Source organism: Anopheles coustani, chromosome 2 (genome assembly GCF_943734705.1).
Source record: "Anopheles coustani chromosome 2, idAnoCousDA_361_x.2, whole genome shotgun sequence".
NCBI lineage: Eukaryota > Metazoa > Arthropoda > Insecta > Diptera > Culicidae > Anopheles > Anopheles coustani.
This window is the reverse complement of record NC_071289.1, coordinates 4,798,403-4,819,168: the sequence shown is the minus strand read 5'-3', so window position 1 is coordinate 4,819,168 and position 20,766 is coordinate 4,798,403. Positions and strand designations below refer to the sequence as shown.

At 46.1% G+C, this 20,766-nt stretch overlaps 2 protein-coding genes across 3 annotated transcripts in view; both read left to right on the top strand.

The window, feature by feature from the left end:
* Positions 1-3,575: 3,575 nt before the first annotated feature.
* LOC131267558 (solute carrier organic anion transporter family member 4A1) lies at positions 3,576-10,082 on the top strand. The gene is made up of 14 exons (XM_058270465.1): positions 3,576-3,717; positions 3,852-4,182; positions 4,251-4,467; positions 4,553-4,748; positions 4,824-4,984; positions 5,063-5,170; positions 5,339-5,439; positions 5,588-5,867; positions 5,974-6,522; positions 6,611-6,836; positions 7,007-7,195; positions 7,293-7,441; positions 7,516-7,669; positions 7,872-10,082. The coding sequence occupies exons 1-14, from the start codon at positions 3,668-3,670 to the stop codon at positions 9,190-9,192; spliced, it is 4,032 nt and encodes a 1,343-aa protein (XP_058126448.1). The 5' UTR covers positions 3,576-3,667; the 3' UTR covers positions 9,193-10,082.
* A 3,932-nt stretch (positions 10,083-14,014) lies between these two features.
* Positions 14,015-20,766, top strand: part of LOC131266361 (PRL-1 phosphatase) — a 28,226-nt gene continuing 21,474 nt past the window's right edge. Inside the window, exon 1 of one of the 2 annotated variants that reach the window (XM_058268847.1) lies at positions 14,015-15,168. The gene's annotated coding sequence lies outside the window, so the exon portion shown is untranslated. The remainder of the gene's footprint in view (positions 15,169-20,766) is intronic. The other variant, XM_058268848.1, reaches the window with a different exon arrangement.

Here is a 20,766-nt window from a genome sequence, read left to right as displayed (position 1 = left end):
CAATATCGAAAACTCCGGTGGAAAGCTCTGAGAAAATGGTGTGTGTGTGTGTTTGCATTCGAAGTTAATTTGGTTTGGTTTTGTGTTTTCGTGCAGTCTGTTTTCCCGGAACACGACGCTTGTACCGGGAGATATTTACAGGGATAGTAATCGAGTAGTAGCAGCTGTAGGTTGTGTGTCGCATAAAGCCGATGGACTATCGTATCGTAAAATCAACATTTGCCAAACCAACAAAAACCCACACTCGTCGCAGCGTGGAAGGGTAGCGTCGTCTGGCTCTTTCGAAAGCTTTTATGCCCCGCCGGATCGTAGAAGCGACTTTACGACGGTGCATCATTCGAAAGACGGGACACGAATGATGAGGTCCTTCCGGTCGTTGGAAAATAATTCTCTTTCGATGCAGTAGTTTGTAGCGAATACATTTTCCACCGGAGAGCGGTGCCAGTAAGCGCATTGGACGAAGCAAATAAAATAATGGAAATAAAAAAGTCGACGAGACGGCATATAGCCAGAGTCGGGAAGTTTTTCAAAACATTTCCTCCGAGGACACAAAGAGTGCATTGAGAATATATTCCTCGTTTTATTTCGGTCGTTTTTGGGAGGCTTCCTACGGAAAAGGAAAAAGATTAAACCGGACGAACAACCGCATGAGTCCGAGTGGGAATGACCCTTCTCTGGGGGGTGTGAAAAACGAAAGCATTGGTAAATAAAAAATCAAAAGGGGGAAAATTGGATACCATTTGGTATGAAGCTCAACACACTCTGCAACCGAAACGAAATTGAAATCGAAAAGAATCATCATCAGGCATCGTCATCGTCGTCGTCACCAGTTCGGCGTGTGTCTCGGGCGGATATTGGTTCATTTTCCCGAGCCCGGAAAAGTGTTAGGCTCGCCCCCAGGTCGTTGACCTCCGCGAGTCCCCAGGAGGGAGGAGAGAGGCTGAAGAACGACGGTCGTCAACGAGCAAACAGAGCTCATCCTCTGAACTCGCGCCCTGAACTTTGCCTCAGTGGTGAAGGCGGCCAATGTTTTCGCGCACACACACATCCACATCATCCTTTCCCCCGCGGGAGAATGGAAGCTGATACTGATGGTACTCCAAGGAGTTTGTGAGGGTTGTGCATGTTTCTGCTGGGTGGTTTGTTGTGTTTTTCACTCAAGAGATTCATTAACATGCCCCCTTCACCGGAGAACTTTTGTTGCGGGGTTGGCACGTACGAGCTGTCGGTGTTTTGCCGGTTGGAAAATGACGTCTTTACCGTTGCCTTGAAACTCATTAGGATGTAGATTGATAGATGGTTTAAATCAAATGAAAGACCGCAATGATTTTCCCATTTCAAACTTATGTTTTAGTACAAATTTTCCTGGAAGCAATGAAGGGTTTGGAAGCGATTCGATGAAATTATTAAACTCTTCAATTAAACTAAAATTTTAGTAATCGAAATGTGTCGATTCGTTTATCAAAGATAGAATATCGTGCTAGAATATCGTGTTAGATTTTTAAATACATCATTTACCTTTTTATGCACTGGTCTAAAAGCCCAGACGCTTGTTAGCAAACGTTCTTTACACGCAACCAGCCTCGGGGTCCATTTCCATGCCGCCGGTAAACTTTTCATAAGCCCCCACCCCCTCCCACCAATTAATCATGGAACCGATTTGGCACTGTCAGATAAAAAATGACACTCGTTACGATATGACGAAGTGTGTCGGAACGATAATTAATTGCGAAACTTTGTTCCCACACCTGCCACCAATCCGCCATCGTCGGGTAACGACAACTGCATCACGATAGAATCAGCCAGAAGTCCATCTCGTTGGCATTGGCCAGACATGCTTTCCACCACCCTTGCCCCACTCTCCCAATACTCCCCTATGGCGCGAAAAACCTCACCGGATGCTAGCCGTCGGTGATGGGATCTCCGGGGCTGGGAAATGGTTTGGCATTTTCGCAATGCACTGACCGCAACCATCAAGCCCCCCCTCATCAATTCGTCCATCCAGTGGATTCGCTTGGACATGGTCCACATCCGGTGATGGTCGGCATCGAAGTAGTGAGTGCATGTTGGTGGAAAATTACAGACAACGATGACATCGAGGCCGGGGTGGGATGACGTTACGAGTGGCATTTAAATGGTGTCAAAAGGTGTAGGGACAATCCCGGTGCCGATATAACACCGACACTCAGTAGCCACAACTTGCCACCGGGGAGGGTTCTTTTCGGTTTGCCAAAGGTTGAGCAATTTTAGGTGCCGGGGATTAGGGACCTTCGTCCTCCACCGTTCCAGCACACCAGGCTCATCGGTTTGCAATCAGGTCAACCCAGTTGTTGCCAGTGCTCATTAGCATCAACACCTTTTTGGCAATCGATTGGTTTTTCGTGGGTGCATTGAGCACCGGGCGAGCACACTTGGGAAGTCACTTTTCATCGGTTGACAAGCGCTCAACCTATGCACTTTATTTGGAGGCCGCGAATGAATATCAAACGGACAGCCTGGGTTGTAATGACATTTTAATGATGTTTTAATAATTTTACAAACAAAATGCCATAACTATGAGGATATAAATGATGGTTAAAGGTGTTTAAAATGAGTTAAATTTTATGTTAAAACTTGAATAAATCAAAAAGTTTCAATCAACCGAAAAAAAAAATCAGAAAGTTTCAATCAACCGAGATTGGTCCGATGTTAGATACAAGCTTTTTTCTTTCAAGAGTACTTACTGAAATTCTGTACTTTATGTAAATTGAATTCCGACCGTTGGATTACAGTACATATTAAATTCTCGTTAACCTAGAAATGGTTTAACCCAGTACCTAGATTGTAACAAATTCCTCGGAGACCGACACCGTGAATTCTCTCCGAGCTGCCTGGAACTCTGGAAGCATGGTCAAGTCTTCAGGTCAGGCACACAAAGCGCCACCCAGCGAGATAATATCCTCTTGCCTTCTGTTTTTCCTTTCGATCACCTCTTTCTCGGGGTAAATTATGCACCAGCGCGACCTCCTGCCCCTTGTTGATGGTGGTTTAATTTGGATCTGTTTGCATTTTCTATTTCCAATCAATTCACCTGGCCACCACCAGCCCGTTGTAATGGCGTGTGGGTGTGAGTGTTGTGCAAGCCCCAGGTGCTGCGATGGGAAAATCGATTAGTAAAAGTGTCATTTTCCTTGCCCCCGTCCGTTTTCCTTTCTTTATAACACTTTTGCCGTGATGTTTCTATAATGTTGAGGAAAGCAGAAACTGCTTCTTTTTTCCCTTTTTAGTTTTTTAATTATTTTCTTCTTCGTCTCTCTCTCGCTCTCTTTTCGACAGGAAATAATAAACTACATGTAGTTCTTTATGTTGTCAACTTTGAACAATTCGCTGCGTGAAGGAAACGCGAACCATGCCAGGCAGGATAGCACCGACGGAGAAGACATGGTACCGGAGCACCTAACTGGACACCACAACCAACACCGACACCGTCACCGTCGCCACTGGCTGGCTCTATCGAACGGTCTCACAAAAAATTGATCGTCCCCAAACCTCCTGCCCCGAAACCGGACCGCCGGTAGTGTGTCGTCTTTCCGTTTGCACACTTCCGCTTCCGGGGTGGCACAATCAGTTTCGCTGCACGGGCCACAGATAAGCGCTGGCGTTTGGTTATTTTTGGGCAAGCGCGAAAATGACAACCTCGAGCAGCACGGCCGACACTCAACAGCGTAAAGGGCACAGGTGAGAAACTTATTCCTCGCAAGCATTTTGCCATACCAAGGTGTGTGTGTGTGTGTGGGTGCTATTTTAGTTTCCAAAAATCCACTTTTAGAAGGAGATGCAATTTGGTTTGACACTTTTACCTTTGCTTGCAGACGGAATGAATCAATGTATGCCATGACCGGACTGTACTCGGAGGCGCAGACCGACGATAGCAGTGCGGATATCCCCCAGGACACCGAGTCGGAATCGCTGCCGATGTCGGTAAACACTGCCACGACCACGACGACCACGGCCACCTGCGGAACGGCGACGGCCACGGCGGACACCGTCATCAAGTGCCACAGTCGGCAACCGTCGGCCAGCGTGATGATGGACCGGGAGAAGCCACTGCCGAACGTGCTGCTGATCAACGACGACTATATGCGCGACTGCGGCATCCTCAACTGTCGACCATCGGCGGTCCAGCAGTTTGCGCGAATCAAGGTAGGCGAATCCACCGGCCATCCAAGCAACCTGTGCCTTCACTAAACCCTTTCTCTCTGTTTACTCAGGTGTTCGTGCTCCTGCTGTCCATCCTCGTTACACTACAGCAGGCCCTTAGCTCAGGCTACATAAACTCGGTGATTACGACAATAGAGAAACGCTTCGAGATACCATCCAGCCTATCCGGGCTGATAGCGTCAAGCTACGAGATTGGCAACGTTATTACGGTCATCTTCGTGAGCTACCTCGGTAGCCGACGGCACATTCCGGTTTGGATCGGAATCGGTAAGAAATCGTCCATGAAAGACCAGAAAAGCCCTCACAGTGTGTCACGGTTTATTCGATGGGTTTTCCCCCTCCTTTTTGTCAGGTGCCGTCATCATGGGCATCGGTTCGCTCGTGTTCATGGTGCCACACTTTACCGGTGAAGCGAACCCGGGCATCATGATCGACAATAAAACGTCCGACAACATCTGCCGGTTGGTGTCGGTGCGCGAGCAGGATATGGGACTCGGTCGGCTTTCGAACAGCCTCTCGAACCCACCACTGACGTCGCACAATCTGAGGTAATAGTTCATTCGAATCATCGATCGTTCGTCCTAAACGAAATTAACAATTTTGGTTTCCTGCTGTTCCTCCAGGGGAGACAACTGTCTCAAGAGCAAATCGTCCACCTTCGGGCCTGTGATATTGTTTGTGATCGCACAAATACTGCTCGGTGGTGGTGGAAGCCCGCTGTTTACCCTCGGAACTACCTACGTTGACGATCACGTCCGCAAGGAGAGTTCGTCGATGTATATTGGTAAGCAATCAATCTTTTAGTACAACATTTAGTACAACCGGAAATGGATTTTGATTCCATCGTCAATCTTTCCCACAGGTGCAATGTACAGTATGGCGGCGTTCGGTCCAGTGCTCGGCTTTCTTCTCGGTGCCTACCTGTTGTCCTTCCATATGGATTCCTTTTCCGGCAGTGACATCAATATCGGTAAGTGCCGTTTGTGAATGAGGCTAAATGTGACAGCGCGACCGAACGACAAACAGGTTGAGCGCAATAAATGAAATTGACGATCAACGCGGCGCGCACCCCCGGGTCGTTGTTCTTTACGGTAAACATAATAAATTACCCCTTGCTTCCCTGCTGTCCTTTTCGCAGATCCGGACGACCGCCGATGGGTTGGCATGTGGTGGGGAGGCTTTCTGGTGTGCGGCATCCTGCTCATCATAGTGGCGATACCATTTTTCTCCTTCCCGAAGGTAAGTTAATCAGGCCCTCCATCCTGGATTGCACGAGTGGCGTATTGCTGCGTGAACAATCAGCCAATCGGCATTATTGCGGACCACCCGTCCGTCCAATTATTCACCGGCTTATGACCGACGTACTTTTCGCCCATCATCCACATAGGTGCTGACGCGGGAGAAGAAGAAAATCCGCATTGCCGAACAGCGGCTACCTCAACTGCAGCAATTAACGTCCAACAACTCGAGCAGTTTACCACGTTCGCAGCCAAATCTTTCGCAACAGCAGCAGCAGCAGCCGCCCCAGCACAACACAGGAAGCCTTCCGAGTCAGCACCAACAACAACAGCAGCAGCAACAGCAACAACAAAGCGGTGGTCAATCCAATACTGGTCCACAAAAAGCTAAATCCGGCGAGGATACCGGATATGGACAGGACATAAAAGGTACGTTTTGAAGGACGCAATAAAATGGATGACGGTGTTAGGTTTTATGCTGGCAAAGCCCATCAAAACTATTTCCGAATTGTGTGGTATTTATATTTGTTTGCAGACATTCCCCAGTCGATGTGGCGCCTGGTGACGAACCCGGTGTACATTGTCACCTGCCTTGGCGCGTGCATGGAGCTGATGATTGTGTCCGGTTTCGTCGTGTTCCTGCCCAAGTACCTCGAGACGCAGTTCAGCTTGGGCAAGAGCCAAGCGAGCGTGTTTACCGGTTCGATTGCAGTGCCGGGCGCCTGCATTGGCATCTTCGTCGGTGGCTGCATTCTGAAGCGCTTTCAGCTGAAACCTAAGGGCGCGGTCCAGTTTGTGCTCATTTCGAACCTTGTCTGCCTGTCCTGCTATGGGCTGCTGTTTTTCCTCGGCTGTGAGAATCTCAAGATGGCTGGAACGACGATACCGTACTACAACAGCAGCGGATCGGTGCATAATGTGGAACCGTTCCAGGTGAACCTGACGGCCGCCTGCAACTTTGGCTGCGAGTGTCACATGTACGACGTCGAGCCGGTTTGCGGCAATAATGGGTTGACTTATTTTAGCCCCTGCCATGCCGGGTGCACGGCTTTCTCGTCCAGCTCGAACTACACGAACTGTGCTTGTGAGTATGGGACACACACTTAGTGCGACACAAGAAAATCAACAATCGGGACCTTAATCATCTTCCTACCTCTATCGTTCCCAACCAGGTGTTCAAGCGAACGTCACCAACAGTGTGTACAAGGGAGCCGAAGGTGCCCAGGCGCAGGCCCTGAACGCGCACGAAAACTTTGCCGAAGTCACCGTAATCCCGGTGGCAACAGCGGGTGTCTGCAATACGCCCTGCCGCACGATCTACCCGTTCCTGATACTACTCTTCTTCATGACGTTCGTCGTGGCCTCGACGCAAATGCCGCTGCTTATGATTGTGCTGAGGTAAGCGTGTATTTATTTTGATTCACATTTCCATATTTCCTGCTGCTGCTGCAATCACGATGGGTGCACAGTATTGGAAAATATGTAATCACAATGTAGTGGCGCAAAATTGCCACTACTCACGCAAAAGCGACGCACTGATGACGGTCCGTATTCCCCGCTTCACTCAGATCCGTCTCGGAGGAGGAACGTTCCTTTGCGCTCGGTATGCAGTTTGTCATCTTCCGGCTGTTCGGGTACATCCCGGCCCCGATCGTGTTCGGCAATCTGATCGATTCGTCCTGCTTGCTGTGGAAGTCAACGTGCGGCGAGAAGGGTGGCCGATGCTTGATTTACGACATAGAAAAATTCCGTTACAAGTAAGTGCTAACTTATGCCAGAGGGTGGGAAATGGACTGTATTGGGGTGATGTTACATAAAATGACCCTTCCTTTCCAACCTTACCTGTTGTTCCAGATACGTTGGCTTGTGTGCGTCAATTAAAATCATTGCCTTGATTATCTTCATCATCGACTGGTGGTTGGTTAGACGGCGGAAAAATCTGGACAAGTTGAACCCACTCTCGACGAACGAGCTCGTTGGGTCAATAATAAGTCTAGATAAATGTGAGTAGATGTTCCTCGGGGCCGCGGTGGTCAAGCAAGCTTTTCGTCACTTCTTTTATCGTCTTGTCTTGTAGTGTTCGAAGAAAAAGCTGCACTGGATGATAATGCAGCCATTCCGTTCAACGGTGAATGCATTTCTGGCGACACGCTGGCAGAGAACAACAAACGCATCCTCATTGCTAGCCGACATCAGCGAAACGATTCCAAAACGATCCAGCTAGAGTATAGGTAAACTCGTATACATTTCGGTGAACTCATGCGTCATTTGTGCCAAGATCGTATCTCGAAAGCCTCGAAATCAAGCAAATGAATATTTATGTGAATACAAAGAATCGAATCTGAACCAGAAGGCTGTTCGAAGTGCAATCGAATGAAAGACAAAAATCAAGAAGAAACTTTGTTGAAAATATTAAATGCTTTTCTCTTGTAGGTACGACGACGGTGGCGCACATCAACCCTACCGGTTGCCACCCCCGGCAGCGGCGGCACGCAAGCACTACCGCAGCAATTCCTGTGATATCAAAATTCAACGCAGCAACTCGGCCACCAATCGGGAGGTCGATGGGCACGATTGGAAGCTGAAGCGCTTCATGCGCCACCACACGCGCAACAACTCCCATGACTATAACAATGATCAACACCATCGGCAGCACGGTGGAACATCGTCGGCCTCCGGTGGCCATCTCGGTCGGTGGATTGCACTACAGCACCACAACAATGACCAGCAGCAGCAGCAGCATCCAGCACTTCCGTCTGGCGGTGGGGCGAGTAACATTCGGTACATTTTGAATCACCTCAAACCCGGCTCCGGCACCGGTCCGGAGCATGTGAAGCTGGGTTACAGCAGTAGCTGTGCTGGAAGCGGTGTTGGGGGACAGAAAAAGAAGCGTCACACACGCAATTATTCGTACGGGCAGGAGTTTTCATTCCTACCGAACAACGTCATCATCCGGCTGGATAACGACATTGCCAACAAGTTCCTCAGCTCCACCGGAGGGGGTGGTGTACCACTGGGTGGTGTCGGAGGTTCCTCACGGAAAAGTTCCTTCTCGCACGATGTGGCGGCAGTGGTGCTGAAAAACAATGCGAGCGTCGTTGGTGGAGCTGGCGGTGTGAGTGGTGCTGCGAAATTGAACAATATGAAGCTTAATCAGCACAGCAGTGACCTCACGGAGGAACTGGAGTCCAAGTACGGCAAGGGCCATTCGCGGAACAACTCGCGTGATCTGAATCTGCTCAACCTCGCACCGGCGAACTTGTCTACCACGGTCGTTGGAGGGGCGAGTAACGTGTCCAACCTCGAGCAGTCTTGCGACCGTCCTTTAGTAGGCTCGGGTGGCATCCTGGGTGGCATCAAATCGTTGATTGAAGATTCGAATAGCATCCTGCGCCATCGGCGTACCAACTCGAAGGATCTGAAGTACGGTGGCTATCAACCTTGCGGCGGTGGGGTCGAACCGATCGGAGTGACCGGCGGGGGTGCTCTCGTGCGGAAACTTTCATCGGCCGCCCAAGTCGATGGGCACGAGTCTCTCGTAGGCCGGGGATCGATTCCCTCTGGTGCTGCGGTAGTAGGATCGTGTCTAGCGTCCTCGTCCGATGTAATGAGTGGCCAGCCGGAATCGCTTCAGCTGCTACTCGACAAGAATGCCGTTCTGCCGGAGGAACCGGCTTGTTCCTCTCCGTCGTCCCCCTCGTCCGCATCGTCGTCACACTCGTCTCCTTCCTCGTCTTCGTCGGGCAACGTTTAGCCGTGTCGAACCGGGCGGCTTCCAACATGAGAGCCCCGCGGGTGATGATGCATTTATTCGGCCATTCGGTGGCCCGATCTTCCCAGATGGTACGTAAGAGGGGTAGCGCGGGTGTGTATACTGTTTGCGGCTAACGGCGGCAGGTATTGAGTAATCTGCCATACTTATTGCAATAAGCTTATGGGACGGTGCAGAAAAGCTCAGCAAAAGAAGATCTGTTCTTCTCGAGAAGGAAAGGTTCCGATTTGTTTGGAGGGTTTTTCATGTTTGTGTCACAAAGGGTTTATAGGTTGGAAAATAAAACTATTCCTAGCCGAGTGATCTTCCACTTGGCAGTTGGTTTCTTGTTAAAAATGTATGGAGCTGGAGTTTTGTTACAGTTACAAGCACTCAATAATGACGGATGGCCGCCTGCTCATACCCACTTTCAGCATGAATATGGGTGCAGATTTTACTTTGAGCTACCATAGATTGGTTCTGCATTTTTTAATTGCCCAATTTTATATTCTTCGGAACCTCTCCAGTCTACCTTCGCCGATACGATAATGTCCTTCCACTCCGGAAAGTTAAGATATTCTCATTCGAGGAACAGCAAAAGTAGCGCGTGTCAAAGGAAAACACAACAAAAATATAAAAAGGCTTTCAGGAGACAAAACCCAATACAAACCGATGGACTGAACTGAAGATGTATAGTTAAACACAAGTAATAGCAATACTAATACGGAGATCCGTTTGAGGTAAATGTGGGGGGAAAAGTGGCAAGGCATATGTGCGAAGAAAACGACGGCAATGTCACTCGTCGTCTGGTCACCATAAGATTGTCCTGCGGATGAAACAAGTGTATAAAAGTCTAACGATAAAGTAACATAAAACAATATTTTTATATAAAACTATTAGCAAAACGGCGTGTCGGACTGTGAGAAGGTGTGGAATGTTTAGCCAGCTTGTCGTGGATTCGAAAGGTAGGCACGAGTGATAGAAGCATGCAGGGTGGGAAGGGTGATAAGAAAGCAATTTTAGTAAAATGATGTACAACGGGGGAGGGAATGGAGTGTAATGTGTGGAGGAGGTGAAAAGAAGATATCCGCGAGCGTGCGTAAGGTAGGGCAGAATTATTTAGATTAGGTCGAATTTGCTAAAAAAAAGAAAAATAAAATGCTAAAAACGAACTAATCCAAGGGTTCCAATCGAGCCCAGAAACTGTGCGAGCAGTTCGTACAAGTACCGGCGGGCCTTCCCGACCCAAATGTTGGGGACGACCGTTTCTAGTGACACTACAGTAGTGATCGTTTAAAAGTATGTTGTTTAAAATGCTATATTTTAATGTAGAACATTTATAGAAAGCAAACACAGACGCCACCAAACCCATAAATAAATACAAACCCCCTTTACAAAAGCTACCTTCCGTGCACGTCTGCGTGCCTATTACCACTGTCCATCCTCCTCATGTCCGTTATATGTACCCTCTCCCAGGCACTTATACTTCGAATCACCATAATAGGTATTGGCTTTCATTTAGAAACTGATACAGCGTATGTAGACGTAGATAATCGAATCAATCCCATTCCGAGTGAAACCCCGAAGGCATTCACAGTTGGCCCAGTTGTTGGAACTTAACTTGCTTAACTCTTCCGGAAGTGAGAGGAGGGAGGGACGTTCCAAGGCTTCCGAAGGTGGTGTCGATTTTAAACGAAGAAATGAATGCACCGTCATGTGGTGCATTACTGTACGTTGGCCTTTCATGTGGTACGATGTGGGAAACCTCTGGAGCTGTGAGAATTTAAACATAGTCCATTGCAGTGCGTGGGGTAGAATACTAAGGACTAAGGCAATTACTTGTTAGTGAAATGGAGAGCAAAAGATGGCGAAGAAAGGCAGAAGAAGCGAAAAAGGGAAGAGATTTTGTAGTGTTGGATTCGTGTTTGGATGGAACGGTTTGGTATGAGAATGGGCGGAGACAGTTTATCTTGGACGTGTCAAATCAGGAATAGAATTTCAGGCTTTTTATTTAGTTGAATGTATTGCACTAGCCGTGACGTATGCAGCATCAAATTTATAGTAATTTTGCAGTTTTACATTTAAATTAACTACCCTAACTTCACGTTTCGAAATTAAAATCGTATTCAAGGATGTTTTGAGGCGCAGGATTTGGAACGGTATGCAATAGCCGTTCGTTATCTAGAACATACAAATTTATATCTTGTGAATAATTGCTGATGCCCGATACATTTTGGTAGATTGTTTAAATCAAAAACACAGTAGAGAGTTAGTATCAGTGTTTCGAAAATCATGTTGCTCTTTGAAACCAAATAGTTTCATTGCTAGGTTCCTTTTACCCGGTTCGGCTAACAACATCGCTAAAATAGTATAGTTTTATCTCACCATTCGTTAGGACGTGCATTTTTTCTTGATGCGTTAGCATTTACATGGAGTTACATCCCTTCGGCAAACATTTATCTCACGGTCTGTTTTGGTGAGTTTAAATAAAACAAATCCCGCAAGATTGTTAGAAATTTTGGCTGTAGAACCAGACCGCCCGACGGTGGTCATTAGATTTTTTCCACATTTTGCTCCATCTAGTAGAGTTGGAAAATGTTTTACCAATTCGATAGGAAGTGTTACGCAACGGTAAATTTGCTTTCATTTTCAAGAAATGATTGAAAATGGTTTCAATTGTACAACAGTTACATTGTTCAAATTCTTCGAGCCCAGTAAAACTAGAAGGAGTTTCGAAATCCACTTTACATCCCTTGTATGGGTCGAATTCTTAATACTTTCACCGTAAAACAAAATTCATCGTAAAACCTACAAAATGGATCCTCACGCAAACGCTCATCAAAGACATACATATCGTGCAGTGAAAATAAGAGTAAAATGTATAAAAGTGTAATAGAAACATGCAAACTATTTGTTTCTATGAACTGCTCTCCAAAAGTTGCCTCCTGTCCTGAAGAAATAGTCATTTGCATTTTGATCTAATCGATGTTAACCTTACTCAACTCAGTGCCCGTATTCCGTGGGTATAAGGTAAATATAATAAGAAATCTCATGTGCATTACAATTCGAATGTTCCCAATGTGAAATCACATAGCAAATGTGTCTTTTAGCAGTTCAAAAAAAGAAAAAGAAAATTCCTTCAACAAAACACATAAAACAAAAAAAGGACATCTTGCCGGAAGCTTCGGAACGACGTGGGAGCGCCAACTATGATCGGTTGCTCCATTCGTAATAACGAATTTTTGAAATATTGTCAATTATCAATCGAGCTTTCGTTTGGCAAGCTACAGGAAGAGCGCTATCAACCCGCAGCATTTGGTATTTGCGCTACTTAGGAAGACACTTAAATGAAATTCAAAAAAGGGCATGTTCTCTAACCAACAAATAGACGAGCTCCATCCGCTTCATCCACATCCGGACGTCGGGAGGAACGATTATTGCAAGCAACCGGCGCTGAGAATACTTAGTTACTCTTATTTTTAACAAACGTGAACATTAAATACAGAAAAGCAAATTTGCGTAAAAGTGGTTTGTTTTGATGATAAATTTGTTCGTTATTTTCTTGTGCATGCATATTCTTGATGACTTTGACCATTTGTTGTCCATGATTATACAAATTTTGTTATACTTTAGGCTGCCACCTGTTGGTGCAATCCGTACGAAATACTCATACCAAACAGGCTTGATGACTCAGATGAAAAACTGGTGGAAAACCTCACTAGCCACGTGATGACTAATCACATGCTGCTTGCTACGTCATAAGGAAAAATGTTATTACGCAAAATTGAAGTCGAGCGACTGCGTTCTACTTCCTGTCACGTAGTTGACATCGGTTATGTTTTTCTAGCACGTGTTCATGCTGCCACATTGCTACGCAATCAATTCACAAGTTTTTTTTCGATGACGAATGCGCTAACTTTTTATCTCCACTCGGAACTACGCGAGCAGAATGAATCTATGACGTAATTTGGTATGGCAATTTTGTTTAGCATTCCGAAATATCGATTTACTGATAAACACCCCAGCAAATTATTAGAAGAAACATTATGAGGATTTATCCGATTAAATGGAATTCCAGTTCCATCATATGATGACATGCAATTTTAACCAAGCAGATGTAAAGCGGATGTAAGCAGGAGGTATCATAGAAAAAATATTCATCTCCTTTTGCACTAGAAAACTTATGGCTTTGGGATTTTTCACTCGACAGTATTAGATTTAACTGTCCAACTATTGCGTATTATGTCTCAATATTGTAAGCCGGTTTAAAACCAAACACGCAATATTGTGGAAAACTGGAAAACCGCACCAACCTGAAACTACATCTCCTTGGTAACGTTGGTTTGAAAATGCCATTTAATTGTGATTCTTTCACCGTAAAATATCACAAATACGTAACGTTAACAAGTTTGCGATAATCTTCAAACTCATTGAATGCCGAAACACTTTTGAACAACTAAAAATTACAAATTATCAGTTATTCAAACGGAAACCCATTTTTTTTGTTTGAAATTGTGTATCTCAGGTGAGAGAGAGTGAGATGGGCATATAGTGCTGTATGGTTTCACATGAAACATGTTTGAAAAGATTCCTTTCAAACCAACCTCAAGCTAATTTTCCTTTGCATTTAACACGTCCAACCCTTCGATAGCACTACAGTGTAGATAGCAAACGCAACCGACGGGGGATTCAGGTTTGAAAAGTCAATCAAGTAGTCGAATCAAGTCTTCGAATCTTCGAATCTTCCGAATCCCGATTTATAGTCCATCAAGTTCAGTAATCTTTTGAAAGCCCAAGTGGATGGTTAATGTGGAAGGCAGAGAAGCGTGTGTCCGTATGATCTTAAAAAAAGGAATTTCGCTCCGAATATCTGCATCCTTAAAGCGACGTTGAATTGGTGGTTCTCGCATCATCGACGTGTTCTTTTTTGGGCGTTCAAAAAAGAAGGAAAAATATCCAATTCACCATCCTACGGCGGGGAAAGTGTACCGACGACCCACAGGCAGGAATTACGAGTCCCGTGGTCCAAAGTTGGAGGCGTGTGTGATTTCGTGAGCAGTTTCCGACGGGAATCGCAAGAATCCTGTGGAAATCAACGCAGTGTGAAGCAGAGCACATTTCCAAAAAGAGGAGTGCTTGCCGCCATTGTCGAAAAATAGTCTGCCGTGTGTGTGGTGTGTGCTCTTTATCATCATCTGCTGCGGAGCTGCCAAAAAAAAAGCAGCAGCTACCAAAAAAGTGCTGTGTCGCGTAGTGGAAGAAGAAGAATAAGAGAAAGAGCTTTGCATCGTAGACTGACGCGTCGCGGTCGTGTGCGTTCAGTAGTGCGAGTTTTGCGTGCGCCTGTGTCTGGATGTGTGTGTGCGTAAGCATCACCCTTTGTCAACGTTGTCAGTCTTCATCTTCACCACCTCCTTCGTCGGGGCGTGTGTTTTCCTCCGCGACTCGGCAGTAGAATCCTCCGTTGGAGAAAGCAAAGAAAGTTGAGGCCAACTTTGGAATTAACCTACCAGCAGCTTACTTTGAAAAGCAGCAAAAAGTCTTAAAGTTGTAAAGGCTACCAAACCAGCAGTGCACCGTCGTCGACAACAGAAGTGTTCGGCTTTCTTTTCTCGCGCCGTGGCAGCCAAAGTGCAATCACAGGGTCCTGGTGAAAGTGCATGAAAGTGGCAGCATTGCGAAATACAAGCAGGGTTGGTAGTCACGTCAGTTTCGTGTTGACTATCGCTTCTTTTAACTAAGTGTGTGAGAACGTGTACGTGAACGTGAAGCGAAGGATTTGCTAAGAGGAGTAGATTAAAAACCGAAGTTAAATACCATCAGGGAAGAAGCCTGATCCACTTCTTCACACGCATCCTGTTTCGTCCCGTACCTTTGTGGCGTTGCTGTCTTCGGCGGCGACGCTCGTGTCTTCTTCAGCGGCAGTTAACGCGGTTCCAATCCGTTATAATCGCTAATTCAATGTGTATGGCTTTAGTGGTAAGTATCACATTCATAACCATGTCGTTCTTAAATCTTTCCCGTAGATGCCCTAGAAATGAAACCTTATTTTCCTTCAAAAATCACCCGACATGGCGAGAAGATTCTACGAATAGTACGTGTGTGGCCTTTCCACCTGTGCCTTTGCTGCTGCAAACCGTGGGAATAGTTGGCGTCACATGTGTTGGAAATCGCTACCCCCCCCCCCCCATTCTTCTCCATTCGCGTTGGCGCCACCCGAACGAATTCTATATAATTCGTTCGAATGGAAAAAAAACGATAGCGCACTCAAATGGGCACCAGACATTGCATTGCCACAACGTGCCCTGGCCCTCATGACCATCGTATTTATGGTGGTACGTATGAAGGTTAGGTTTGTTGGAACCGTCGGTCACGTTGCACACCCTCTTTGGGAGGGAGGATTTCACACTCGTTCAGGTGGCGTAATTTCAATCCCCAGTTGATAACAGAATCCTTCAAATGTTTTGCACCGTTAAAACCAACGCGTACTTGCTACAGTTTCATCGAAATGAAAAAAATAGTTTGCTCTTGACACTGTCCCTTTGACACTCGACGCAATTGAAACCAATTATTTGCGATGGAAAATGCACAGTAGAGAAAAAAAAACTCGTGCACGTTCCTTGCCCTTCGTTATGTGCACGGTCTATTGGTTTAGCTCCGTGTGGTTGTGAGCAATTTGGTCACGAGTTGTGCCGCGTGTTACACCCCACAATTCGCACAAACACGAACACAATCGCGAAACAGCACCGTGCGGACGATGGAATAAATTTATTATGCACTTGTGGGTGTGTCTCGCCCGTCTGGAGCGCGTCACAAAACCGGTGGAGCATATTTCTTGGTCGTTCCACCGAACCTCCTCAGGGCAGTATTCTAAGGTTGTAAAACCTTTTTGGGGAAAAAAGGTTCCAGTCCCCCACCGTAAGATATTGAGGGTAAAATTTCCCATCGTTGGTTTTCTTCTATTTGTTTAGTGTATTATCGATCCTAGGAGGCATAGTTTCCTTCAAGACTCCAACTGGTTTGAACGCCCCGAAGACCGCTTGGAATGATATTTCTTTGGACCTCACGTAAACCCATTTTCGATGCACGGCTGTACGTTATATTTAGACCAGCTGAAGGCAATGAACCTTCCTACCTACCTCCCTGCCCCACGCTTTTCCGGTTAAGCATCGGAATAGTTTATGAACGCGAGTCGGCGGTGTGGACTCTGAAGGGAAAAATGAGAACAGCAGAAAATTGAAATGGAATGTCTGTACCCGCTTCTCCGCGAGGCGAGTTTTCCACCACCGCCTACTGATCCGCGAGCGAAGGGAGAACAAAGAACGGCCGGTGTTTGCTAACATTTTCCGCGAGCGAGCGAGCCAACTCTAAACTCCACCTGGCGATCGTGTATCAGTTCCAGAGGAGGGAAAACTATCGTACCGTGTCCTACATTTGTGCAGAACCTCAACCGCGCTTGCTTTGCTGGTTGGTTGGTTGTGTGTTGGGTCGTCCTTCCAGCTTTCTATTTTGCAATTTGCTCCAAATCCGGACCCTACACTTCTTGGGCTGCGCCCCCGGAGCGGACCCCAGAGCGCGGAGGTTTCCAGTTGTTGAACGCAACAATATCCATCTACCGACTGGTGGTGGAGGAGCAGAGTTTATGGGCAGGACGGGACAGAATAGGGCCTTGTTTGGTGATGTGTGGGAGTGAATGAAGGGCGTTGGAATTGATATCGATTCAAACAGGTCCTTCCCGCTGAAGGTGGCTCGGTGCTATAATCATGCTCAAGCGTTTGGAAACGCATTTGTTCAGTTGTTAAGTTATTCTCTTCTGAATTCTGAGCCATATGAAATTGCCCATAGGCAAAGCCTCGCACGACTCGTCGGACTGTATATCAACATGTTATAGTGTTTATTGAATAAAACACCATCGGAAAGTCTGTAGAAGAATTTCACAGTGCACAATAATATGTTCTTCTCTGGAACCATACTCTCCAGTTATGTTGTTTACTTTCGATAAACATTCGGCCCAATCGGCTGATGCAATTCCTTCGCAATATTCCGGTCCAAACATGTTAAATGGCGCCGGCAAGGGAGGAGGGAGTTTTGTGATTTACCAGTTCCAAGAATAGGATAGGATGGCATGTGTGATAAATTGTTTCGTTCGCGAACGTTGCATGTGTCACCAAAGATCGTGTTCGGTTTTGCTGTACCAATGTCATACCATTAATGCATGCTTTTGTGCGGGGAGATGGGAAGAATATCATGGTGAAAACTAAACAACCCAAATTGCGTCATCCAGAAGTTCAATTCGTGGGTAGATGTTTGTTAGGCAATGTGGGACCAGTTTGAAATGATTTATATGCACTTCCAATGGTACATTCGATCATCACATCGACTATTTCTACATAAACAAATCCCTTGGCGTTATTAAAACGTTTATATTTAATCGGAAGATTTTTAATTTTGTACTCAAACCTTTTTAAAATTTGTCAAATCAAATAAGGTGGTTCAAATAGAAGAACATCGGGTGAAATTTAATCAATTTATGATCGTATCGATCGGAATGGTTCGGTTCATATGTGTATGACATTTACCGTCCCCTGATGTAATTTCTCATTAGGATTCAATCCACCATAGAAAAAGAGCCACATGGTGCGTCCTGTATACACTAACCCCTCCGTTGCACTCGTAGCTTCCCGGATCTGCATCTGGAATAATGATGAACCCCGGCCACGATTTTGTCGCCTTTTCCCCCTATTTTATTTTGCACACTTTCGGTCCAGCGTTCTCAGCTTTCCATGCGTTCCCCTCCGGTTAACGTTACAGCATTTTTTATACGTCTAGACAGAGGACACAGGCCTCCTGTTCCCCTGTCGAAAGGCTGGACCGACCAACCTTTCTGTTTCGTTTGAAAAACCCCGGACGAATGCGTTCCGTCGCGACCCCTTCTAAATTTCAGCGGCGCGCGAATAGCGACGGGCAAAATCGTTGCAAAATTGATTCCCCTTTTTACGAAAAGATCGGAACAGTGTGTCTCAAAAAAGAGCCAGTCTCTAGCTGAATTGTGGGTTTGTCTGTTGAATAAAATATTTCGTGAGTAAATTGTATGGTTTCAAAATAATTTCATTTTCGGCATCTAATATAACATTCATGCTCATTTTTTCAGAAACATTCGAATGATCCACGTTTTGAGGTAGTGAGCATTATTTGAAACGCACTGTACAGATTAAATTTCAACCAAAAACTGGCCCAGACGATTGCGATCTCTGCTGTCTGCCTCTCTACTTCCCAGCCCCAAATTAAACTCAATTTCAGGCCTTTGATGGAAAAAGGTCTTTCCAAAAAACCTGGCAGAAGACCGTTGAACCCGTGTCTGCCCCTTCCCCCTCCTTCCACATGGTGCGTGCGGTTGGTTTGTCGGCGGTATTAACGTTCATACGCAAACGCGAGATGCTACCGGAAGTGTCTTTGTACGGCGACTAGCTAGCATTACATTCCTTGCCCAGAGGTTCGCCGTGCCGCTGCTGGAATACAAAGCATTCTCATATGTTCCGCCCGGCCCTCAACTCCTCCCCCTCCATGTTGGTGCAATTTTGCGCGATCGTCGACCCAAACCGGGATGGAAAAAGCATGCGAATGAACCCTTCCCGATGCGTGCAATGGTAAGGGAAGAAAATTCAAACACAAATGCCGTCCCGGGAGAGGGGGGTAACCTTGAGCCAGGTCATTGTCCTGCGTTGTTTTTCTTGTTCTTTATTTTTGCAACATGTTCCATCGAGCGAGCTTCCCTCTTCCTGTGGTGCGCTGTGTTCTCCTTTGCATTAAAGTGGAAAAGAATAAAGCAATGGTTTGTGGAAAACGAAGATCACATCACTCACGGACCGCACGGACATGGGCAGGGGTTCGAAAAACGCAAGGAACGTTGGAGCAACGATCTTGTGATTTGTCGGAGCAACGATCTGGTTGTTTGGTTGATTGCCAAAAATTCTGGAGCATTCATATTTCAAGCATTTCAAGAGGCCTCTATGATCGTGATCTTGAGGGAGAGTTGCTTTGAGAGATTGTTGGAGGTTGTTTTACGATTGCTTTAATTTCTAACATTGATTTCGCTAATAAATTCAGACTTAATTAATGTGCATGATTTTGATATTAAAAAAAAAACTTCGAGCATATCAATTTCCGGAACATTGTCTGTTCAAGATCTTGAATATCTTGAAAGAATCAGATAGTGTTTCATCTTGTTCAGCTTCACGATCTCGATACGTGATCCTTAAAACGAAACAATGCGTTCTAATTGACGCATGCATTCACAAAACTTTGAAATGCCACAGGTTTCAATCATTCAAACCCCTAAGCTGTTCACCCATACTCTTTCGCGGCGCGATCCTCTGGGGTACCTTGAACCCGAAAGGGTGAAGCATACGAAATGCAACAGACTTGTGCTGGTTCTCTTTTGGCCCCAAGATGCATTGGTGCATGCACACGACGGCGACGATGCACTTGGGCTTGACTGTGTGTGGTAGTTTGCAATTTTCGCTTTGTTTTTGGGCTCCTATGCTCCGTGTAATTTTGTTCCCGCCTTTCTCTTGTTCTGGTATGATACTCTTCTAAAGAAGCGCGCGTCTCGGGGATCCTGTTTTTTGTTCGATATTTCGCAAAGTTGAATGATCCTGCTCGGGCGATCGGGCGTCGTGGGATCGTGGGAAACGTGGCCGATGCCGATCGCGGGGTGGGACCTGAATGCCTGCAACGCAGACGACGTATTTCTTGTTCGTGCCTCCTCATTTTCCTACCTTCAAGGAAAAGGGAGAACGTTGAACTTTGACGTGAAGTCAATACACTTTGTGTTGAGTTTCATTTCAAGTCATGTTTCTAGAACCATAAGGCAGTTGAGCTTGGGTTTGCATGGCATGGCAGTGAAAATAGGGGTTTTCCTCTCGAGTTTTTGAATTTCCTCTTGAGTTGAAGACGTTTATCTTTTTTTTAATATGTCAAAGGTAAACACAGTTAAATCCTAATCGATGGTCATCATTCAGTGTTGATGAACAATTCTTTGGAAATTCCTTCATCAGCAAATAAGAACAACTCATTCTCTTCCAGATAGCAACGATAGCCTCAACGGCACGTCAAGAAAACTCGTAATAATTCCCCCTTTCCTTTGCTTTTATCTCTTTTTAGGTAAGTGCCCCTGACTGACGAAAAACATCCATCAAACCATTAATTGAACCCATCACGCACCCGGGGCCCAGGGTGTATCTTCCGACCAGCCCCGTCTGGTTGCCGCCTTTCCTAAGTGGCTTCGTCGTATCGAGACCGATGCGCGTCTCCTCCGTCGGTATTAAAATGGATAAAATGTTTCTCTGGAGGAAATTGGAGGATAAGAAGCGTTTCTACTCGATGCCAATCGGCGGATGGAAGGATCAACAAAGGTCAAATGTTACATTCTACGACGGCGTGCTACTCGGGGACTCGGCGGAGTTTGATAAAAATAACCGGACATACAGAAAATCGATAACACCGGATGTCCTTGCCGTGTCCGTCCCGTCGCGCGGGGGATTGGTATTGCGTTCTGTATCGAACCAGAGAGCGGGG

Coding starts and splice junctions, on each gene's coding strand:
- LOC131267558 (XM_058270465.1), top strand. CDS start 3,668: ATGACAACCTCGAGCAGCACGGCCGACACTCAACAGCGTAAAGGGCAC. Junction 4,985..5,062: donor GAGTTCGTCGATGTATATTG/GTAAGCAATCAA, acceptor TCTTTCCCACAG/GTGCAATGTACAGTATGGCG. Junction 5,171..5,338: donor CGGCAGTGACATCAATATCG/GTAAGTGCCGTT, acceptor TCCTTTTCGCAG/ATCCGGACGACCGCCGATGG.